Source organism: Schistocerca gregaria, chromosome 8 (assembly GCF_023897955.1).
Source record: "Schistocerca gregaria isolate iqSchGreg1 chromosome 8, iqSchGreg1.2, whole genome shotgun sequence".
NCBI classification, from domain to species: domain Eukaryota; kingdom Metazoa; phylum Arthropoda; class Insecta; order Orthoptera; family Acrididae; genus Schistocerca; species Schistocerca gregaria.
Window position 1 is genome coordinate 80,600,059 of NC_064927.1, and position 23,762 is coordinate 80,623,820.

Here is a 23,762-nt window from a genome sequence, read left to right on the forward strand (position 1 = left end):
TGGTCGAGATCCAATGGAATCAGTGGGTTCAGGAGGGTAATATGGAATGCCGTACTCGATCCCAACGGCCTCGTATCACTAGCAGTCGAGATGACAGGCATCTTATCCGCATGGCTGTAACGGATTGTGCAGCCACGTGGTGATCCCTGAGCCAGGAGATGGGGACGTTTGCAAGACAACAACCATCTGCACGAACATTTCGACAATGTTTGCAGTGGCATGGACTATCAGCTCGGAGACCATGGCTGCGGTTACCCTTGACACTGCGTCACAGATAGGAGCACCTGCGATGGTGTGCTCAATGACAAACCTGGCCGCATGAATGGCAAAACGTCATTTTTTTGGATGAATCCAGGTTCTGCTTACAGCATCATGATTGTCACATCCGTGTTTTGTGTCACTGCAGTGAACTGCAGTGAACGCATGTTGGAATCCTGTATGCATCACCACCATACTGGCGTATCACCCGGCATGATGGTATGGGGTGCCGTTGGTTACACGTCTTGGTCATGTCTTGTTCGCATTGATGGCACTTTGAACAGTGGACATTACATTTCAGATGTGTTACGACTCATGGCTCTACCCTTCTTTCGATCCGTGCGAAACCCTACGTTTCAGCAGGATAATGCACGACTGCATGTTGCAGGTCCTGTATGGGGCCTTTCTGGATACAGAAAATATTCGACTGCTGCCCTGGTCAGCACATTTTCCAGATCTCTCACCAACTGAAAACGTCTGGTCAATGGTGGCTGAGCAAATGGCTCGTCACAATACACCAGTCACTACTCTTGATGAACAGCGATTTCATGTTGAAGCTGCTTGGGCAGTTGTACCTGTACACGCCATCCAAGATCTATTTGACTCAACGCCCAGGCGTATCAAGGCCATTATTACGGCCAGAGGTGGTTGTTCTGGGTACTGATTTCTCAGGATCTATGCACCCAAATTGCATAAAAATGTAATCATATATCAGTTCCAGTATAATATATTTGTCCAATGAATACCCGTTTATCATCTGCAATTCTTCTTGGTGTAGCAATTTTAATGGCCAGTAATGTATATCTCAGCACAAATTAGTTACACACCTTGTACTGCCATATTTGTGTCAGCACCTTGGTTCATTGCCTGATTAGCAGCCAATGTTGCATTACAGTTCTTGTCTATTACCAACTTATCACGCTCTCTATTTGTCTCCGTTACTAGAGGAGACGTCTGCTCTCCGTGCAAGTGACGCCTTCGTCGACATACACCTTCATAATCGAGCTGTGCCTGTTTAACAAAGACAGAAATAAAATTTTTATACTTGTTCATTGATGTAAGCTGTTGTTCATTATACATTCAGACAAATATATAGTTTACTTCATGCAGTTAGTTACTTTCCATAACTACTAAAATTCAAGTTAGGAAATGGGCTCACACTGTGTGCCTCCTTATAATATGTCTAGGTGTTCCTTGTCTCAAATTATGAGGTCTTAAAAGATTTCGAAGTGAAATTTACACTTCAAAACGCACATGGGCAGACAATAGAGTGTAATTAGGGCCAAGAGACCTTGTTCTCCACTAAAGAAGCTATATAAGCCATATCTAGCACTAGATCTGATTTTTATGAATTGTGGGAACCAAAGGGGATTGAAAGATGTGAGAGGGAAATCCACAGAGCTACAGAAAACCATATACAATAGCTTCTCTCCCAATCATTTCCCTTACGTGATTTTAAAACTGAAATATTCAATTATGTTCATCTGAAAGTGGAAACACATATACCTTTTTTACATTTAAAGAAATTTTGAAGTATGTAACATAGGAAAGTCCTAGATTAAAGTTTTAACACTGGAAGGCTTCAACAGTCATGACAACTATAACAATAATTTAGTCCATCTAATACACATAACTTCCATCTGGCACACAAAATCATTTTCATATTTCAAATAATATAAGTAATATATTAATAGGTGTTACAGAGGATGCAGTAAGCTCATGTTAAACAGCAACAAGCCACAGCTGAGCAGAATGAAATTCTATAAATATTCCATAAATACATTTTCATTCCTTTAGCTGGCAACGAATTTTAGTCATCACTGTTTAGTTGTAATATATATGCTACCACGTGTCAGTAATGGAGTGATATTATAGCCTACAGGTACAGTAAGTCCTATGCGCATTGTGAAATGTTTCACATTTGGAGAGGAGGATATTAAAATTCTCATCATGTTATAGGGAACACCCGACAGTTGGTTATTCGTAATAAATAAGTCATCAAATGGGCAGTATCAAATTTATTGAGTAATTTAGTATACATGGTGGATTATTAATTGTGTAATTTCTGGAAACCCATTTCCGCAACTGATATAGTATGTTCTGTGTTATTAAAAATTGAGAAAAATACTGGAAGTAAGGCAAAAAGGTTTAGCTCTTCTATCAGTAAACACACACCTATCAAATAATTCTGGATAATACCATTACAGACTAAGCACCTCTCAAAACAGACATTTCAGTTGCCAGTCAGCACATACTTTGTAGTTTAGAGCGTACACCTGAAATTGGAAAATTAGTGTTCTTTTTCATTCACGTATATACATACAGGCTCCTGGGACAACACTACGTTTTTGTCTCTTTATTGCAAGTAATCTAAAATTTTTACTGTGGACCACATAATGAATCACCATCATACTTGGCGACTCAATGGACTGTCCTATACTCAGCTTCAACAAGGTTTCGTCGATATTTCTACACAGAAGCCTGACCGCGAACAACCGTTAGTGTTTGATCAGTAAGTTCCAGCAAACTAAAAATGTTTGTGATGATAAATGTACTGTGTGGTGCTGTGTCACTGGGAACTGTAGCGACCATACGACAGGCTATCGAGCAGAGACCAAAAGCGATGACACGGTGTCTCAGCTGAGAATGTGGTATCCCAAAATCTATTGTCTAACAAAACTTCCACACCATACAGTACAAAAAGGTTTGTCACAAATGAACCTAAGCACTGTGTGGCATGCATGCCCACATGCCATGACTAAATTGAGATGGTAAACAATGAGTGTTTGTTCAGTGCTGGGGCTATCTTTCGCACCCACGGCCTCGTCAATCACCACAACAGCAGGATACAGGCCAACAGACAACCACACATCACCACAGAACTGGAATGTAACACTCCAAAGGTAAATGTGTGGCTGGGCCTCACCGAACACTGTGTTTAGGATCCATTTTTCTTTGCCAAAGCAACAGTCACACCAACATCGCACTTGGATGTGCTCATGCAGTTCCCGGAGTCCAAATGGTTTGCTGACAACATTCTAGATTTGGTGGTGTTTCAATAGAACTGCACCCTACTAAACTTCGTACACATTGCGCATATTTACTTCGATGAGACATTTCCAGGATACCAGATCTGACAAGGATTGCCATGGTTACAGGCAGCACACTCGCTCGATGTCACATCCTCGGACTTCTTAAAAAGGTGTAAATGGTGAAGATTAGGGATTTGCAGCACCCCCATGAATGCAGTTTGGCAGTGATGTTTACAACTGCCCCAGAAATCGGTATTTTTGGCTGCACCGAGGAGAGAAAGCAAGTCTGCTCAGATGTTCTTGTTGTTGTCCTCTTCAGTGCAAAGACTGGTTTGATGCAGCTCTGCATGCTGCTCTATACTGTGCAAGCTTCTTCATCTCCCAGTATCTACTGCACCCTGCTTCCTTCCGAATCTCCTTACTGTATTTATCTCTTGGTCTCTCTCTATGATTCTCCCCCTCCCCCAACACACACACACACACACACACACACACACACACACACACACACACACACACACTCTTCCCTTCAGTACTAAATCAATGATCACTTGATGCCTCAGAATGTATTCTACCAGCCGATCCCTTCTTGTAGTCAGGTTGTACCAAAAATTTCTTTTCTCCCCAACTCTATTTAGTACCTTGTCATTAGTTACATGATCTACCCACCTAATCTTCAGCATTCTTTTGTAGCACCATATCTCAAAAGCTTCTATTCTCTTCTTGTCTACAATGTTTATCATCCATTTTTCACCTCCATACATGGCTACACTCCTTACTTAAATCTATACTCTATGTTAACAAATTTATCTTCTTCAGGAAGGGAAGGACCTCATGACACTATACTTGATGTTAACAAATTTCTCTTCTTCAGGAACATTTTTCTTGCTAATGCCAGTCTATATTTTATATCCTCCTTACTTCGCCCATTATCAGTTATTTTGCTTCAAAAATAGCAAAACTCATCTACTACTTGAAGTGTCTCATTTCCTAATCTAATTTCTTAAGCAAAACCTGACTGAATTTGACTACATTCCATTATCCTCAATTCGCCTTTGTTGATGTTCATCTTATATCCTCCTTTCAAGACACTGTCCATTCTGTTCACCTGCTCTTCCAAGTCCTTTGCTGTCTTTGACAGTATTAAAATGTCATCAGCAAACCTCAAAAGTTTAAAGTTTATTTCTTCTCCCTGGAGTTTAATTCCTATTCTGCTCAGATATAGGGTGCAATTGTGTTAAACAGCAGTGATTACATCAAATTATAGTGTTTTCTTCCACATTACTTCCATATTGTAAGCACTTCATTCGAATTCAAGTACTCCTTCAAAGAAACTGTTAGGAACTTCTAGGGCACACTGTATTTTAAGAAATCATTAGACAGAATTGCTGAAATGTCCAGCACTACTGACAGTAGTGTACAAGTAAGTGACACACACCGCCCAGCTTTTGGATCTAGTAGTTCCTTCCTTGGGTAGCAGAATAGGATAGGTTACCGTAGGCTACAAAGAAAGGGAAGGCCAATCTTCCCTCCTCCATCTTTGTCTACACTAATCTCACTGCAGACGGATTCCTCTCATCCTCGCGTCTCAATGATCTGCACATCCTTTACAACCTGTAGTAACCTACACCTCTCTCCCACCTGAGAAAAGAATTATTAGTCCCGAAAGCTAAGTAGTCCATCACTTTTGATTTTAGGTGTCTGTATCAGCAGTATTGCACACTTCACCTACTGATGGTAAGCACTGGCCGTGATTTCTGTTGCATAATTTATTAGATATGCTTTTTGTATTATTTTCTAGCAGTGTGAGGTTGAAGGCAATTGCATGCAAGTAGTCAAATCATAAGACATTGCAGGTATGGTGGGGGCACAGTCCTACGGGCTTGCGCTCCACTGAAACTCATGGGAAGATATCCCTCAAGAGTACAGTGCAGCACAATATGAAAAAAGACTTGCTTTTTTTCCCCTGTGCAAATTGAGGGTGGGAGCACAGATGCCTAGTGAAGAATATAAGTAAGTAATTTTTCATGTCGCAAAACCAGAGAAGAGAAAGACAGTATCAAAATTGTAAATGTGAGAGTACATAATCTAAAAGACACAACCAAGAAAGGGAAACTAGTTACAGATGATCAATGTCTGAATGTCTGTGTTGGAAATTTATGCTCTTCATCATTATAAATGATTGTCATTGCAAAATGAAATCGATCATTTTCTGATATTATTGAGATACTGAAAAAAATCAACAGTGTGACATACGTTAATGCTTTCTTATTGAGTATGCTTCTAATGTACTGTACATGAGAACATGTCTTTTAGAGGTTGATATGGTTATGAATGTAGTCACATGCTATACCCATCAATATGTCTTGTTTTAAAGATAAATTTTGTCACTATAATTCCTGGAGGCATATCATTCTCTCAATAATTCACAATTACTTCAAAGTGCATAGTTTCTTGAAAGCACCAACAAATAAAGTCTGGACAGTTGTATCACTTACAAAGTGAAACTGTGATTGCATAGTCTTTTGGAAAATCTCATGGAGAGTATAATATTAACATAGTGTACTAAAGTTCTTGCTGTTTGTAATCACAACACATTTATATGGTGTATTTTTGAGCATTAATGGCACAAAATAGTCCCCACAAATTATACTGTTTGCTGTAACTGTTTTAAAAGAATTTTTTTCTAAGTTACAATGTGAATTTTTTCTTCATTAAGTTAGCATTATATGTGATAAACATTGTCACCACTATCCCCTATGACATTTCAGTACCTGGATGAACTTGCCTCAACTTAATGTTTATCTTATTTTTTGTCTCCCTCTTTCCATTTTCCCCCCCTTTTTTATTTTTCCAATTCTGGCGTATACTCATCCACTCTTTTCACTGTATCTGTTGTACACAATTTGTTACTCCATTTTGTAATCACACTATTATCAGTTCCATATTGCTCTCTTGTATCTTTCAATTAATTATTTTCTCCATTACCAACATATCTGGTGTATAACTGGCTAGTAGAACATACATCATGTATCATTCTTTTACTTTTTAATAAGTATTTCTGTGTTATATAGCAATTATATTAAAGTATCTGTCTGTTTGCACTTATTTGTGTAATTCTTACTAACTCTTTTTAATGAGATTTACCCACTTATTTCAAATGACCAACACTGCTCCCAATTTTAATCCTTCATTCAAATGTCCTGCTTTCATCAATGAAATGTAATGTGAACTAGAAACTATCTAGACATATCAAAATAATAGGCTTTTGGAGTGTGTTTCACAGCTTATCTGTACGCATGCCACACTGACCATCACCAAATTGCTGTTTGTGAAATTTATTTTTCTGTTAATGTACAAGATCTGCTAGAATCTTTCCTGAAAATTATGAAAAACTTAGAACTCTGATATACATGTAGTTTTCACAGTCTAACAATAAAATCTCATATGCAAGCCTATTTTTGGTTGGTTTAGTTCTTTCTTCTCCTCCCCCTCTCAACATTATCTGATATATCAAACAATGGAAAATCCAGGATGGAATGTAACAATAGTAGAGAAGGAAAGTTCCTACTCACCATATAGCGGAGTTGCGATAGGCACAACAAAGAGATTCACACAATTATAGCTTTCAGCCATTAAGGCCTTTGTCAGCAGTAGACACACACACACACACACACACACACACACACACACACACATATACACATACATTGCACACACGTCTGCAGTCAACATTTCACTGTCCACCACTCATACCATACTATACTATCCCTCCCCCTCCGTGCCCCAGCCTCCTCCTCACCCCCACCCAGTTGCCGCTCCCATCATGCACTGGTGCTGCTGCTCGCAGTGTGGTTTCAGCTCTCTGAGACAGCAGACGTGTGTGCAAGTGGTGTGTGTGTGTGTGTGTGTGTGTGTGTGTGTGTGTGTGTGTGTGTGTGTGTGTGTGTGTACTGCTGACAAAGGCCTTAATGGCCGAAAGCTATGAGTGTGTGAATCTTTTTATTGAACCTATCGCAACTCAGCATCTTCGCTATATGGTGAGTAACAACTTCCCTTCTTTTGTATTGTTACATTATCTCATATACTTTTATCTGTCTGCATTTATCACATGAAAACTGATCAGTAGGTACGCAAAAACAAAAGATTTCCAAGATATATGCATACTTGTAATTGCTCACAATGAGATAAAAATGGTAACTTCTTTTTACAATATTTAACTCATAATTGTTTCAGAATAGCATGAAATTTTTATGCATTATCAAGTTTCTCTGAACTTTTCTTCAAATATGTCTTTTGGAAAATATATAACACAGCTGTACACACTGAAAGTAATGGAGTATTTGAGGGTTGCAGCATGACACACACTTACTGAATCAACAAAATATGCCAAATTTACTTACATTACATACAATTACTCTTCTTCAGCCACGATAATATCCAATATGCATCTTGAAAGACGCTTGACATTAACTCGGAGAGTAACAAAAACCAACAAATTACCATAACAATGGAAACAGCTCTGAAGGCATTATGTGCTCTTTATGATGACAATAATAATAAAAAGAACAGATGATGTAAAGAGCACTGAACAATATTGTCCCAAACTGTGATAGCAGTATGTCTTTAGCTTTTTATGTTCTACCAAAATTTCAGCATTTATGCTATACCTCAAAGAAGTAATTACAAATTAATGGCTACTTGAAAAGCATGGTGTGCTTTTCGTTGCATCAGTATGATTCCTAACTACTACATCCTGCATGTTTCACAACATCCATTACAAAGAGCCAAAAGCGCATCCATTATAAAGAGCCAAAAGCATTAACCATTTACAGCATCACATTATGCAACTCCTTTCTTTTCCAGTAATACAGTAAACAAACAATACACTGACAAGCAGAAAGACAACTAATAACTTTCTGATGTCAGTCACATTACAGGAATTCCACATACATATAACAGCTGTTACAAAATTCCTAAGTAAGAAAGGTCAGTTATCAAAAATATTGTAGGTGACATGCTAGCCTTATGAGAACAAAGCAAGTGATGACAAAAAGACATGTTCATAATCTGAACATTTTTCTTTGCAAGTGAGAAAACTTACTTTCCTTATGTGCACAACACTTACCACAACATTTGAAAAACATCTTTCAGGATGGTCATCTTTGGCAGACTAGGCAAGTTATATATTCACATAAGGTAGAAATAGTCTCAAAAATAAATAAATCTAATATCTTAGCTACTTCTGCCATTTAAAATACAGGTTAATAAACGAAATGCAAAATAAATGGGGACTATATATATATACAGAAATGCCCTCTGCGTACAAGAACTGAATCAAGAAACACATGGATGAAAGACAGTTAATTGCTCTCAATAATATCTGGAATTTCAAGAAAAGAAGAGGTACAAAAAGCAATTAAAACTCTAAAAACACGGGAGAAAAAAACAATACATAATACTAAGGGCATTAAACAGGCACAGTAAAAAATCATTTTCAAAGATCTAAGATGAAAAATGAAAGTATACTGATCTGACAGTAGAGAAAAAGTGTTAAAGGGTTGTGCACATGTTATGAAAGTAATAATACAGTGACAGTGACATAACTATACTGTTTTGCAGACAGATAATCATAGGTGGAAAACACTACTCATGTTATGAAAAGACAACGGCCAGCAATGGATATACATCACTATAGCTACAGGATCTACAGTTTTGCAAATTTTGCAAGCATAAGAACAGAAGCCATTAAAGCAACTACTAAAGGTGGGAAAACACATTTGAAAGGCCCTCATATTTATTTATAGACTACATAACAACACTGGAAAATTCAAAACAGAGATGGAAGTACACAAGACGTCTCACAACTATAGGTAAGGTCATCACAGCAGGAACCGTAAGCATATCTGAGGTCTAGCTACTCCTCTAAAATGATCAAACTGTAATAGTAGGAGCACAGTTGCTGGCCACAAGGGTGTATGTTCACCTCAAGCTCCCTCCTGTTGTCCGGCTCAATGTTCTCCTGATTATTGTCAAGGCTGGTGATGAGGTTATCCTCCAGCATGTTGTCAGTAATGCGGGGAGCAGTCTGGCCGGTCGTCTGGGGCCGTGACACGATTGCCGGCGTGTTGGATATCTGTGGCGGGATCGTGTCTGGCACTGGCACCTTCTCCCAGTCATAAGGATCCGTTTCCTTCACTCCACGACGCTTCATACACCGTTCGAACAGGCCAATCAGCATCTGAAAAATAAATACAATGTACACAAAAAAATCAAAAACAAACTAGTACATAATAGAATTAGTATTTCAACTTTGAATTGCTTCATTACTTCAAGTATTTATCTCATTCAGCTTTCATTCATTCATTCATTCATTCATTCGTTCATCATGTTCTGCAGATCCCATCAAATAGGAAACATTCAGAGATGTGAAATTAGTCAGGGTATTCATTAACACAGGACAAAAACATCATAAGGTCCAGTTGAAATCAAAGCTCTTTTAAGACTGATTACTCTGTAACTATGAAAAAATTATACGACGTTTAAAACTCAGTCTAAAACAATACAAACACAGTGTCTGAAAGACAAAAATAAGCATATTTTGATAAAAGCATATCTTGCAGAGGTATCTTCAAACAGTTTGGAATGTAAGTGTGTGCACTTCTTTTCCCAAACATATGCTCTGTCATGGTACTTCTTACAACTACAATATAAGAAACAAAAACAATTTTCATGAAGACTTTGTCTCCACATATAGGGCCACAACTATGGTTCTACAGTCTGGTGCAAGAAAGTTATCTAGCACCCACCAGACATAATGCAAGAAATTGGGATATTTTGTATCAGTGTAATGAGAATGTACTCACCATATAGCAGAGATGCTGAGTCGCAGATAGGCACGACAAAAAGATTGTCAGGAAGTGAGCTTTTGGCCAACAAGGACTTTGTCAGAAATAGACAACTCTCTCTCTCTCTCTCTCTCTCTCTCTCTCTCTCTCTCTCTCTCTGTGTGTGTGTGTGTGTGTGTGTGTGTGTGTGTGTGTGTGTGTGTGTGTGTGTGTGTGTGTGTGTCACACACATGATGCATTTGCTTGAGTGGAGAGAGAGAGAGAGAGAGAGAGTTGTCTATTTCTGACAAAAGGCCTTGCTGGCCGAAAGCTCACTTTCTGACACTTTTTTGTTGCACCTATCTGCAACTCAGCATCTCCGCTATATGGGTAATAGCAACTATCCTTTTCATATTGTTACATTTCATCCTGGATTTTTCATTGTTTAATGAGAATATATAATTTTCATTTCTAACAGCTGCCTCTCTGTTATATTGATTTGTTCCACTTTCATGACAACTTCTCTTTTATGATGGGACTTACGGTACATTATGGCTGAATGTGACGCAGCATGTGTAGGTTGCTGTCTATGGACAGGTTACTCCTGTAACCAAAATTGCAGATCTGAAGATGGTTCTAGAGGAACTGAAACTGGTCATTTGAATAAAAAAATTTTGCAGTCAAGACGGATTATAAATAACACTGGAGACCAGAAACTACAGGTGTACATATGAAGAATGTGTTTACTACTACTTTACCCAATATAATTTCAGGATAATCACTTCAGAACTGGCAGTTTTCTTTTTACAAGTTTTTTGCAGTTTATCGCAGTTTTTATCTTTCTGAAAAACTTGAACTAAATCAGTGAATAAAGCTCTGAATTACATAGTATTCAATTACTGTAAGTATTTAAGCGTGGCTAGACACAAGATAAGAGTGGTAGTCATCACTACCAATTCTGAAAATTACTGACATTCTCTTATTGCTCAGGAAGACTATTACAAAATAAAGGACACAAATTACTGAACAGCCCCCAGATTAGAAACTTTAGATGTGATATGTGGAGTCTCTCTCAGCTATTACTATTAGTAAGTATTCTTTTCATTGGTGGTATTCTACACGATTTTTTAGTTAATTACCAATCTGGGAAAAATCAGTCAACAGTTGGCGAGGGGCAATTTTGAAATGCCTTTACTATTTGGCGATTAGTTACCTTTACCCTAAATTATTTACTTTCTGTCAGGACTTTCCATTACCATATCAATTAAGTAAATGTTTAGCAGAAAATGGACACATACAGATTACTACAATTACGAACTGAGGTCTCGAACGATGTCCTCCATCAGAGAGTAAGCACAGAGACCTCACAGTCACTGACACTTTTGGTACTGACTGCACACTTTTACTCGGATCATGAGCAGACGATTCTGGAACAGAAGCCTGGGAGACCTGCATTTGCAAGGTTAGAGTAGCAATGATTATTGGACTGATGGAAAATTAATAGCTGGATATCTTTGAGAAAATAAAGGCTGCAGCTAGGGAAGTGGATTTTGATATACAGGCAACTGGGGAGGTAAGTGGAAATCATACACACTGATATGACAAATGTTACAGGATATCTCCTTATATCGTGTCAGACCTCCTTTTGCCCAGCACAGTGCAGAAACTCAACACGTCGTTGGAAGTTTCTCACAGAAATACTGAGCCGAGCTGCCTCTATAGCCGTCCGTAATTGTGAAAGTGTTGCCTGCGTGAAATAACCTCTGTTTTATATGCCATAAATATTTTATGGGATTCATGTCAGGCAATCTGGTCTCCCAATCGTTCATTCACATTGTCCAGAATGTTTTTCAAAAAAATCATGAAGAATTGTGGCCTGGTGACATGTCACATTGTCATCCATAAAAATTCCATCATTGTTTGGGAACATGAAGTCCATGAATGGCTGCAAACGGTCACCAAGTAGCCAAACATAACAATTTGTACTCAATGACCCAGTCCATTTTGTAAACACAGCCCACACCTTTATGGAGCCACCAACAGCTTACACAACTCCTTGTCGACAACCTGAGCCCACGGCTTCACGGAATGTGTACGCCACACTTGAATCTTACCATCAGCGCTCACCAACAGAAATTGAGATTCCTCCAACCAGGCCACAGTTTTCCAATTGTCTAGGGTCCAGCTGATAATGTCACAAGCCCAGGAGAGGTACTGCAGGTGATGTGCTGTTAGCAAAGGCACTCAAGTCGGTCATCTGTTGCCATAGACCATTAATGCCAAATTTTGCTGTACTGTCCTAATGGAGACATTTGTTGTACATCCCACATTGATTTCTGGGGCTATTTCATGCAGTGTTGCTTGTCTCTTAGGACTGACAACTTGATACAAATGCGGTCATTAAGTGAAGGCCATCACAGCCACTGTGTTGTCCACAGTGAGAGGTAACACCTCAAATTCGGTATTCTCAGCACACTCTCGACACTGTGGATTACGGATTACCGAGTTCCCTATCAATTTCCGAAATGGAATGTCCCAGGCGTCTAGCTCAACTACCGTTCTGGGTCTATGGTCTGTTAATTGCCATCACATGGCCATAATAGCATTGGAAACCATTTAACATAAATAACACGAATACAAATGACAGCTCTGCTAATGCACAATCCTTTTATATCTTGTATACACAATACTATCATCATCTGCATGTGTGTGTGTTCGACTATCCCACGGCTTTTGTCACCTCATTGTATTCTAGATAGCACTGCAGGAAGAGGGTATGACACAAAGTCTCTGTTAGAGATCATCCGTGTTTTACAAGTAGGGTCTGTGGATGCAGAGGTTGGGCAGTGGGCACATCTAAAGGTGCAAGGAGAGGAGTGCACAGCAATAGTGATTATTTGTGATGTGAGCCCAAACATAATAAAAATGTGGCAAAGAAGGTATGCTACCAGTAGCTTTTAGTAAAGGAAAGTGTGGTAGAGATGAATTTTACTTTTTCAGGGTTCAGAACCAAATGGCTAATAATGAGAAATAAAGAATATAGTTAATGTCATGGAAAAGCAGGAAAGAAGAAGGTGATTACAGTCAGTAGCAAAGCTTGCAAAACTGAGGTTTTAACTTCTTGTTACCTGGTAGTCAGGCTTGTCTTCATATGTCAGAGATTGTATGTGGTCGAGGAACTGCCTCAAATCGGAGGGAAGGTGCTTCAGCAACAAACGGTGGTCGTACTTCTCCTTCATGAGGCCAACCTACAGCGCAAAACAGACATTGTTCAATTTTCATTGCAGAGAACAACAAATAACAGTAATAGCATAGACAAAATATTCAGGACAAAGAACAATCTACTTCTTCCAACAAAAGTAGCAGTTATGATAGATGAAATAATAGTAGTAACAACAACAGATGGTGGGTGTATACCTGTATCAATAAACACTGCGGTACAAAATAAGTAATACACTACATTACATCAACTGCCTAGCTTAGATCCTCTGGAGAAGATGCGGAAAGTATCTACATTTGGTGTGAAAACAATGATTAAAATTATGAGTTGGTATAATATAAAACCATTAGTACCAATTATAATCAAAACATTGTAATGAAAGCTTAATTAAGCATATGATACAAATTGCCTACCCTAATGCTTCCTCAGCCTGAGGTCTGAGTGGCCCACCCTTTCTTTTTGGCGTACCCCTCTCCCCTTCCCGAGAAAGAAACTACTAGGCCCCAACAGCGTGACAATTCTCTTTTATACATCATTTATCCTAGAAGTTTCAAGACTGATTTTATTACCAGTATACAAGTGTCATCAGCACAGTAACCACCACGGCAGCTTAAACTGATAACTATAAACACAACAGATGTGCATTCGACCAGCCAGTTGAGAGCAAGCAGTGGACACGTGGCTGAATACTTTGTGTGACAAATTACAATGAAGAAATGAGCTACAATTCAATTTCACATTTTCTTGGTAAAATGGCTATAGAGACATGTGAGTCCACGAAAAAGGATTATGGGAATAACTGTTTAAGTTGTGCACATGTATTTGAGTGGTTTAAATGTTTAAAGAAGGACAAGTGCCACTCGAGGACAACGATAGGTCAGGGTGTCACACCTCAAGTTCTCCCGATGGAAAAATCATACAATGGAGGGTCAAAGTTGGAATATCAACAATTACGTAAGAGACAGATTGCTACTGACCATAGACACATCGAGTTGCAGACAGGCACAACGAAAACAGTATTTTCATTGTGCCTGTCTGCAACTCAACATGTCATCTCCTGATGGAGATTCCTGAACAAAAATGATGACATGGACACTAAGAATGTGGACAATTCTTTTCTGGAAAAAATTAATCATAGTTGAGAAGCCTTGCTGTTGTCTATACAAATGTACCACAAAATGACAGAGTGCAGAATGGGTCTCTCACTATTTGCATGCTCATAACATTATACCCAGGGAATTTGTTCCCAGTGGCACCACTGTTAATTCCCCATGTTATTTAGGTGTCACAGATTAGTTCATCTGCAACAATTGATAGGGATGGATTTCTTTACGTTGCATGACAATGAGCCACTTACACGGCTGCAGCTGTAGTGCAGTTCCTAGTGGGGGCGATGGGGGGGGGGGGGGGGGTGAAACCAAAGGTATCAGTTCTCAACTGCCCTCCACATTCACCCCCTATTTGGTGCCGAGTAGGGTTATTATTATTATTATTTTTTAAACCCCAGAAATAAAAATTCATGCAAAGGGTCAACGCTTTAATTCCATAACCAGCATTCGAGTGAATGCAACACGAGTTGAACAAATTCCCAAATAAGGAGTTCTCTGATAGATTCATATGGTCGTATGAACATGCTATATGCTATAATCCAGTGGGGAGGACTACATAGAACACCTGAAGCATTAAAACCACTACCTTAACTTTTCTCTATTTTTTATTAATCTAGCCTCTAAACTTTATGGATTGATGGAGTAAGCGAGTATTGGCAGTACTGGAATTTCACATGCTAGAGGCATGTACTGGTCAATCACTGTAATCTCATAATGAATTATACATCAATTTAAAAAATCCCTGTGAAAATATTCTTCAATGAAACAAAAATGTGTCCCACACAACATTTCTTAACTCACCCTTAAGCTCCACTATACTTTGAAACAGGCATTTACAAAACAATGTAGCACAAACTCAACTACATTTGCATCCATGTGTAAAACGCTGATGTCATTGAAGAAATTGCTCTTAAATTAGCGTTATAACTATGCTTCCTAATATTTTTGTACAGAGAAAATTAGTAATACTATATTTACACAATTATAACGAGAGAGATTTTCTCAAGTTCAAAAAAAAAAAAAAAAAAAAAAAAGAGGTTGCCTTATATTCACCAATTAAACTAATGCTGCTCAGGTCAACATTTTTATGCCATGTAATACGTTAATACAAGGGTCGTTTACGCTCCCAGATGAAGTTTTGGCAGTTGAGGTCACATGCAGATTTATTCTAAAGGATACCGTTACATTCTGATGTCAACATAGATGTGAAATTCACTAGGTGAAACTATCATCCCATTGGCTACACACAACTGACACACTGGTGAGCTGTGAGCATAGACACAAGCTGCTGTGACTGGAAGTGGCCCCAATCTACACTTCAGCCCAGGACACAAATTAATGTTAACAAAAATATATTCGCACAGAATACTTGCAACAGACAACAACAAACGCCAATGATGCTAAAGCTGCTACTGCTCCATAGAACAGTCAATTTTCCAGGTTGATTACAGTGTTAACATGAAGTCATACAATTTCTGCCGATTCAGCTGTCGGGAGCCAATAGGACAACATATTGTTGCCATTCGGATTGCTTATATTCTCAGTACTGTAAGACTTGAAACTTGTAGCAATAAATAATGGATACAAATTACAGCCATAATTCAGCTGAGACAAACACACAGACCTATGAGTTCACAGTTCCAACTGGTTCACACAAATAATACAATGCTAACTTTATGTTAATGGTGATTTGTGTAGCTGAGACACAAATAACTGTGCAGAAAGCAGAAATTTTGGCATCACAGAAGTGTGTGTTCATTAGCAGCATCAGATGAAGTATAAGTTAAATATTTTAAAAACATTATACCAGGGCCCCATTCTCCCCACAGTAACAGGAGAAAACTTTCTGCTCTGAAGCAGAATTAGAGACTAAACTCTTAGTGTTTTATGTGGAAATGTGCCCATCATCATTTTGCCTTAAAGGTGAATGAATTATGGTCTGTCTTTCCAGTCATTATGTCCCATTATTGTTTATCTTCTTGTTGACTGATGACAAAAAAATTGACTCATCATTTTTATTTTGTCATCAGTCTACTGACTGGTTTGATGCGGCCCGCCACGAATTCCTTTCCTGTGCTAATCTCTTCATCTCAGAGTAGCACTTGCAACCTACGTTCTCAATTATTTGCTTGACGTATTCCAGTCTCTGTCTTCCTCTACAGTTTTTGCCCTCTACAGCTCCCTCTAGTACCATCGAAGTCATTCCCCCATGTCTTAGCAGATGTCCTATCATCCTGTCCCTTCTCCTTATCAGTGTTTTCCACATATTCCTTTCCTCTCCGATTCTGTGTAGAACCACCTCATTCCTTACCTTATCAGTCCACCTAATTTTCAACATTTGTCTATATCACCACATCTCAAATGCTTCAAGTCTCTTCTGTTCCGGTTTTCCCACAGTCCATGTTTCACTACCATACAATGCTGTACTCCAGACGTACATCCTCAGAAATTTCTTCCTCAAATTAAGGCCGGTATTTGATATTAGTAGACTCCTCTTGGCCAGAAATGCCTTTTTTGCCATAGCGAGTCTGCTTTTGATGTCCTCCTTGCTCCATCCGTCATTGGTTATTTTACTGCCTAGGTAGCAGAATTCCTTAACTTCATTGACTTCGTGACCATCAATCCCGATGTTAAGTTTCCCGCTCTTTTCATTTCTACTACTTCTCATTACCTTCGTCTTTCTCCGATTTACTCTCAAACCATACTGTGTACTCATTAGACTGTTCATTCCGTTCAGTAGATCATTTAATTCTTCTTCACTTTCACTCAGGATAGCAATGTCATCAGTGAATCGTATCATTGATATCCTTTCACCTTGTATTTTAATTCCACTCCTGAACCTTTCTTTTTATTTCCATCATTGCTTCCTCGATGTACAGGTTGAAGAGTAGGGGCGAAAGGCTACAGCCTTGTCTTACACCCTTCTTAATCCGAGCGCTTCGTTCTTGATCGTCCACTCTTTATTATTCCCTCTTGGTTGTTGTACATATTGTATATGACCCGTCTCTCCCTATAGCTTACCCCTACTTTCTTCAGAATCTCGAACAGCTTGCACCATTTTATATTGTCGAACGCTTTTTCCAGGTCGACAAATCCTATGAACGTGTCTTGATTTTTCTTTAGCCTTGCTTGCATTATTAGCCGTAATGTCAGAATTGCCTCTATCGTCTCTTTACTTTTCCTAAAGCCAAACTGATCATCACCTAGCTCATTCTCAATTTTCTTTTCCATTCTTCTGTATATTATTCTCGTAAGCAGCTTCGATGCATGAGCTGTTAAGCTGATTGTGCGATAATTCTCGCACTTGTCAGCTCTTGCCTTCTTCGGAATTGTGGATGATGCTTTTCCGAAAGTCAGATGGTATGTCGCCAGACTCATATATTCTACACACCAATGTGAATAGTCGTTTTGTTGCTACTTCCCTTAATGATTTTAGAAATTCTGATGGAATGTTATCTATCCCTTCTGCCTTATTTGACCGTAAGTCCTCCAAAGCTCTTTTAAATTCCGATTCTAATACTGGATCCCCTATCTCTTCTAAATCGACTCCTGTTTCTTCTTCTATCACATCAGACAAATCTTCACCCTCATAGAGGCTTTCAATGTATTTTTTCCACCTATCTGCTCTCTCCTCTGCATTTAACAGTGGAATTCCCGTTGCACTCTTAATGTTACCACCGTTGCTTTCAATGTCACCAAAGGTTGTTTTGACTTTCCTGTATGCTGAGTCTGTCCTTTCGACAATCACATCTTTTTCGATGTCTTCACATTTTTCCTGCAGCCATTTCGTCTTAGCTTCCCTGCACTTCCTATTTATTTCATTCCTCAGCGACTTGTATTCTGTATTCCTGATTTTCCCGGAACATGTTTGTACTTCCTCCTTTCATCAATCAACTGAAGTATTTCTTCTGTTACCCATGGTTTCTTCGCAGCTACCTTCTTTGTAGCTATGTTTTCCTTCCCAACTTCTGTGATGGTCCTTTTTGAGATGTCCATTCCTCTTCAACTGTACTGCCTACTGTGCTATTCCTTATTGCTGTATCTATAGCGTTAGAGAACTTCAAACGTATCTCGTCATGTTTGTACTTCCTCCTTTCATCAATCAACTGAAGTATTTCTTCTGTTACCCATGGTTTCTTCGCAGCTACCTTCTTTGTAGCTATGTTTTCCTTCCCAACTTCTGTGATGGTCCTTTTTAGAGATGTCCATTCCTCTTCAACTGTACTGCCTACTGTGCTATTCCTTATTGCTGTATCTATAGCGTTAGAGAACTTCAAACGTATCTCGTCATTCCTTAGAACTTCCGTATCCCACTTCTTTGCGTATTGATTCTTCCTGACTAATGTCTTGAACTTCAGCCTACTCTTCATCACTACTATATTGTGATCTGAGTCTCTATCTGCTCCTGGGTACACCTTACAATCCAGTATCTGATTTCGGAATCTCTGTCTGACCATGATGTAATCTAATTGAAATCTTCCCGTATCTCCGGCCTTTTCCAAGTATACCTCCTCCTCTTGTGATTCTTGAACAGGGTATTCGCTATTACTAGCTGAAACTTGTTACAGAACTCAATTAGTCTTTCTCCTCTTTCATTCCTTGTCCCAAGCCCATATTCTCCTGTAACCTTTTCTTCTTCTCCTTCCCCTACAACTGCATTCCAGTCGCCCATGACTATTATATTTTCGTCCCCCTTTACATACTGTATTACCCTTTCAATATCCTCATACACTTTCTCTATCTGTTCATCTTCAGCTTGCGACGTCAGCATGTATACCTGAACTATCGTTGTCGGTGTTGGTCTGCTGTCGATTCTGATTAGAACAACCCGGTCACTGAATTGTTCACAGTAACACACCCTCTGCCCTACCTTCCTATTCATAACGAATCCTACACCTGTTATACCATTTTATGCTGCTGTTGATATTACCCGATACTCATCTGACCAGAAATCCTTGTCTTCCTTCCACTTCACTTCACTGACCCCTACTATATCTAGATTGAGCCTCTGCATTTCCCTTTTCAGATTTTCTAGTTTCCCTACCACGTTCAAGCTTCTGACATTCCACGCCCCGACTCGTAGAACATCATCCTTTCGTTGATTATTCAATCTTTTTCTCATGGTAACCTCCCCCTTGGCAGTCCCCTCCTGGAGATCCAAATGGGGGGCTATTCCGGAATCTTTTGCCAATGGAGAGATCTTCACGACACTTCTTCAACTACAGGCCACATGTCCTGTGGATACATATTACGTGTCTTTATGCAGTGGTTTCCATTGCCTTCTGCATCCTCATGTCATTGATCATTGCTGATTCTTCCGCCTTTAGGGGCAATTTCCCACCCCTAGGACAAGAGTGTGCCCTAAACCTCTATCCGCTCCTCCGCCCTCTTTGACAAGGCCGTTGGCAGAATGAGGCTGACTTCTTATGCCGGAAGTCTTCGGCCGCCAATGCTGATTATTTATCAAAATTTAGGCAGTGGCGGGGATCGAACCGGGACCAAAGACATTTTGATTATGAATCAAAGACGCTACCCCTAAACCACGGGTACTACTCATCATTACAGAACATGAAAGATAAGAAATAAGGTACATAATTACACATCCAATTAAACTTAGTCTCAACTGTACATAACATTGTCTCACATACGCGATGAAGTCTTAACTGTACATAACATTGTCTCACAAACGCGATGATACATAACAGACGAGTATGCATCTGGGGTGTTATCAACATTTTAGTTACCGTACCTGTTCTTTGTCCTTTATCTTTCGCCATGGGAGCTGCCCATTGACAAATTCCACCAGCATGTAAAATAATGACCACAAGTCATCATGCCTTCCCATTTCCTAAAACCAATAAAAAAAATGCGTAGTACATTTTATTATTTTATTACTAATATTACATTCAAGAAAACTTCAAACACTGGGTGCTATTACAGAAGAAAATGATCTTTGAGAAAAGAGAGGGAAGAGAAGGGTAGGGGAGGGATTGAAGTGAGGTAGGGAGCATGAATTAAGACTGTGATGACATCACTCAGTAAATGCAATAAAGATATGCCTCAAAGTGCAGTAAATTGTGTCTGCAAGTTCACTGCCACTGACCGCATTAGAACCCATAATTACACAGTCATCCATTGAAAGTTAATGACATGGAAAATTGAAATTATCCTAGAACAACATCAAAACTACATCAATGAGCAAATGGGGAAGTACTTAAAAAGTGTCAGAAAACGTACATACTCCAAAATAGGAATATTTATGACAAAAGTTTAGCACCAATTTGATTAGAAAACTAAGCAGGCCTTCAGGAAGAACCAGAAAAATACAAATTTAGAATCACAGGGTACAGTTCATATTACCACATTAGAAATGTCACTGACCATACATAAAAAATTTCAGGCAACTAGGAAATAACAAGATATGAAGGAAGGAAAATTAGAGTTGAATCTTCCATCCACAAATAGGCCATTAGACACAAGCTTGTAACATTGTAAGCACTGAGAAGACAATTGACTGTGCCCTTTAAAGAAACCGTCCTGCCATTTGCCAGGAGCGATTTAGGGAGATCATGGAAAGCATAAATCTGTATGTCAGCATGTGGATTTGAACCATTGTCCTCCTGAATGGATGTCCAGTGTCCTGACAACTGCACCAGTTCACTCCATAACAATATGTAAAAACAAACCGAATCACAAATAAAAGATCAGAAAAGTGTCCAGGATTAATAACTTTGTTCTAAAAGCCTGAAAATGCTCTGCACATCAAGTAGCTTCAAACACAATAGATACATGAGAACTACAATAAATGGTTCATAATGATTTGTTATTTGCAAGTGTGTTGAAGAAATAGTATTTTGCTAACTATGCAATGACTCTTCTATCTGCAAATGTGAGGGGAGGAAGTAGTAAAGTGTAGCCATAGACAAATATTTACAAATAGATATGTTACTGAGAATACTATTTTTGCTGTTATGTGAGAAAGCAGTACCAACACTGGTTTTGGTGTGGCAGCTCCCAGATATCATGCCAAATCCGAGTTTGTGCAAAGTCAACTTCAGATACGTATCTTCTACATATGGTGCACAGCCATGTTAACCATTTAGTCCTACAGAGCATACCTCCAGGAATGAGTCACATTTTCGGTAGACTTTAGTAAGATGGGCTATCAGTGACAATGAAAATTTGAGTCTGGTCTGGAGAACTGATCACTCAGCCTGACATTTGGACAGCTTGCGATATGAAGGATATTACAGCACTAATTTTCATTTGTGACAACATATTCATTATTGAAACATTTAAAGTCAGAAAACTGAGGAAAAATGACTGGGAACAAGGACTACAGAGATGTGTGTGGGATCAAATTAAGGCCAGAGGAGTACATACTGCCTGAACGTGTATCACAACTGGAGCACAAGGCACAAAAACTTGTAAAAATGTAAGTAAGGAACTGTTCCTTAACAATGACTAGGAAGAATATGAAGCAGTAATTCAAAGGGAAGTATTGCCAGATCAAGACAGCATAACACAAACCATGAGGTGGACATTGTTTGCCTGTGGTTAATTTTAACTGGAAAACATAAGGGCAGCCAATCAATGGAAAAGGAAAAAGTGACAACTAAATGAAAATAAAGTTAACATAATGAATAGGTTTAGACAGAACACCTTGAAATTTCAGCTATCATTGCCATTGACTTCAAAATCTTTAACCTCACTGAATCATTCTCCTACTTTCTCATTTTTAAGAAGATACAATGCATTATCTATTGTAACAATTTCTACCATTGCCAATTACTTCAAAAAGTGGGAATAGTCACTGTATAGTCTTGAAATCGTGTTTTATTTGCAAATTCGAGGGGAGAATAGTAGACGGCAATGAGAGCTAAATATGCACAGAGAACTGAGAACACTATTTTTTGCTGTCATCTGAGAAACACTGTCTGTAGAGATCGGATGGTTGAATGTTTGAGGAAACTTTATGTAAACTAAAAATTCAAAATTTGAGATACTGGTGTGAACACAATAATTTATAAGATGAAAATTTCTCTCATTTTTTAAATGCTGTATCATACAAAATGAACATGAATCTTAGCTGAAAACTATCTAACTAAGCTGATAATGGAATGAGTAAATTATATAGTGGAGACACTGAACAGCTACCAGGTATGAAAAAAAAGTTGAAGAGTTGGACATCATAGTGCAACTCTCAAACTTGTGTTTAGCATATGGGTGTGTCGACAAGATAGAATGCTGAACAGCAAAGTGCAGCTTCCATTTCAACGTGCCTATTGACTACTTGACATTTACACGGTACAGTGTGTTGTCCCTTTTCTCATTCTTAAAGCTTGCAGTCCACACAGGATTTTCCATTGTCACAACAAGCTAAACTGAAACAGTATACACAACAACTGACATAACACATACTTACTTTATTCTTATGAGCGTTGATGGATGCATAGCGTACGGTACCACGGAAACCAGCAGCTGCTCGTGGAGCTCTGACCTCCCCAGTAGCTGTAGTGTATTGACGTGCCAGACCAAAATCTAACATATACACTCTTCGGCAAGTGTACGGAAGGCGACCCACCGAAAAATTAGACTGAAACAAAACCAAAAACAGATGACACGAAGAGATTTTACATGCTCTTAGGTACCTATCACCATGTATATATTATTTCGTGTAATCTACCCTCCTATTGTAACAAAGTATTTAAATGTCAGACACAAAAGACATGGCAAAAATCTTATGAGGAAGACTTGCAGAAACAGAACTAGTGACCATGAGGAATTAAATGTGGATGGCTGGTCCAGAATATGTGCAAGAGCCCTCCCTGTTATAGGTTTATTTTCTTCAGTGAGAGCAGTATCTCATTTACACAGTTCATTTTACAAGTTAACTGAGAAAAGTTCTGCTGGCTACAGGAGCACAGACAGGTACTAGATGATGGTGTGTCCCACCCCTGGTCAGGTCTATCACTACAAGTTCAAGTTCAACATTCTCCAGTTCTCCTGGTTTTCCACCAGTCTTTACATAGCTGCATGTAACACATTTATTTTGAGATTGTCAATCGGCTGGTACCTTCTTCTACTCTAGTGCTCTTCTCAATCACCATTCTCTCTAGTGCATCATTTTTTACATAGCCCATTTTCATCCGGCGTCCTAGTAAATTTATTAGACCACCTCCTGTTTTCTTTATTTGTCTTTTCATGTACACTCTTTGTCAAACGACTTTATTTTGAATTTTATGTGCTTTCCACACTTTCCATTCTTCTCCAGATCCCAATCTCAAAAGCATCTGAGCATTTCTTCTCCCACCAC

At 38.9% G+C, this 23,762-nt stretch overlaps 1 protein-coding gene across 5 annotated transcripts in view; it reads right to left on the reverse strand.

The window, feature by feature from the left end:
- Nucleotides 1-23,762, reverse strand: part of LOC126284389 (tau-tubulin kinase homolog Asator-like) — a 556,186-nt gene that overhangs the window by 78,339 nt on the left and 454,085 nt on the right. For all 5 annotated transcript variants that reach the window (XM_049983277.1, XM_049983281.1, XM_049983279.1 and 2 more), the window contains 5 exons: nt 22,872-23,042; nt 20,196-20,294; nt 13,246-13,365; nt 9,277-9,531; nt 1,086-1,269 (listed from right to left, as the gene is read on the reverse strand). In XM_049983277.1, coding sequence (XP_049839234.1) covers nt 1,086-1,269; nt 9,277-9,531; nt 13,246-13,365; nt 20,196-20,294; nt 22,872-23,042 — 829 coding nt within the window. The remainder of the gene's footprint in view (nt 1-1,085; nt 1,270-9,276; nt 9,532-13,245; nt 13,366-20,195; nt 20,295-22,871; nt 23,043-23,762) is intronic.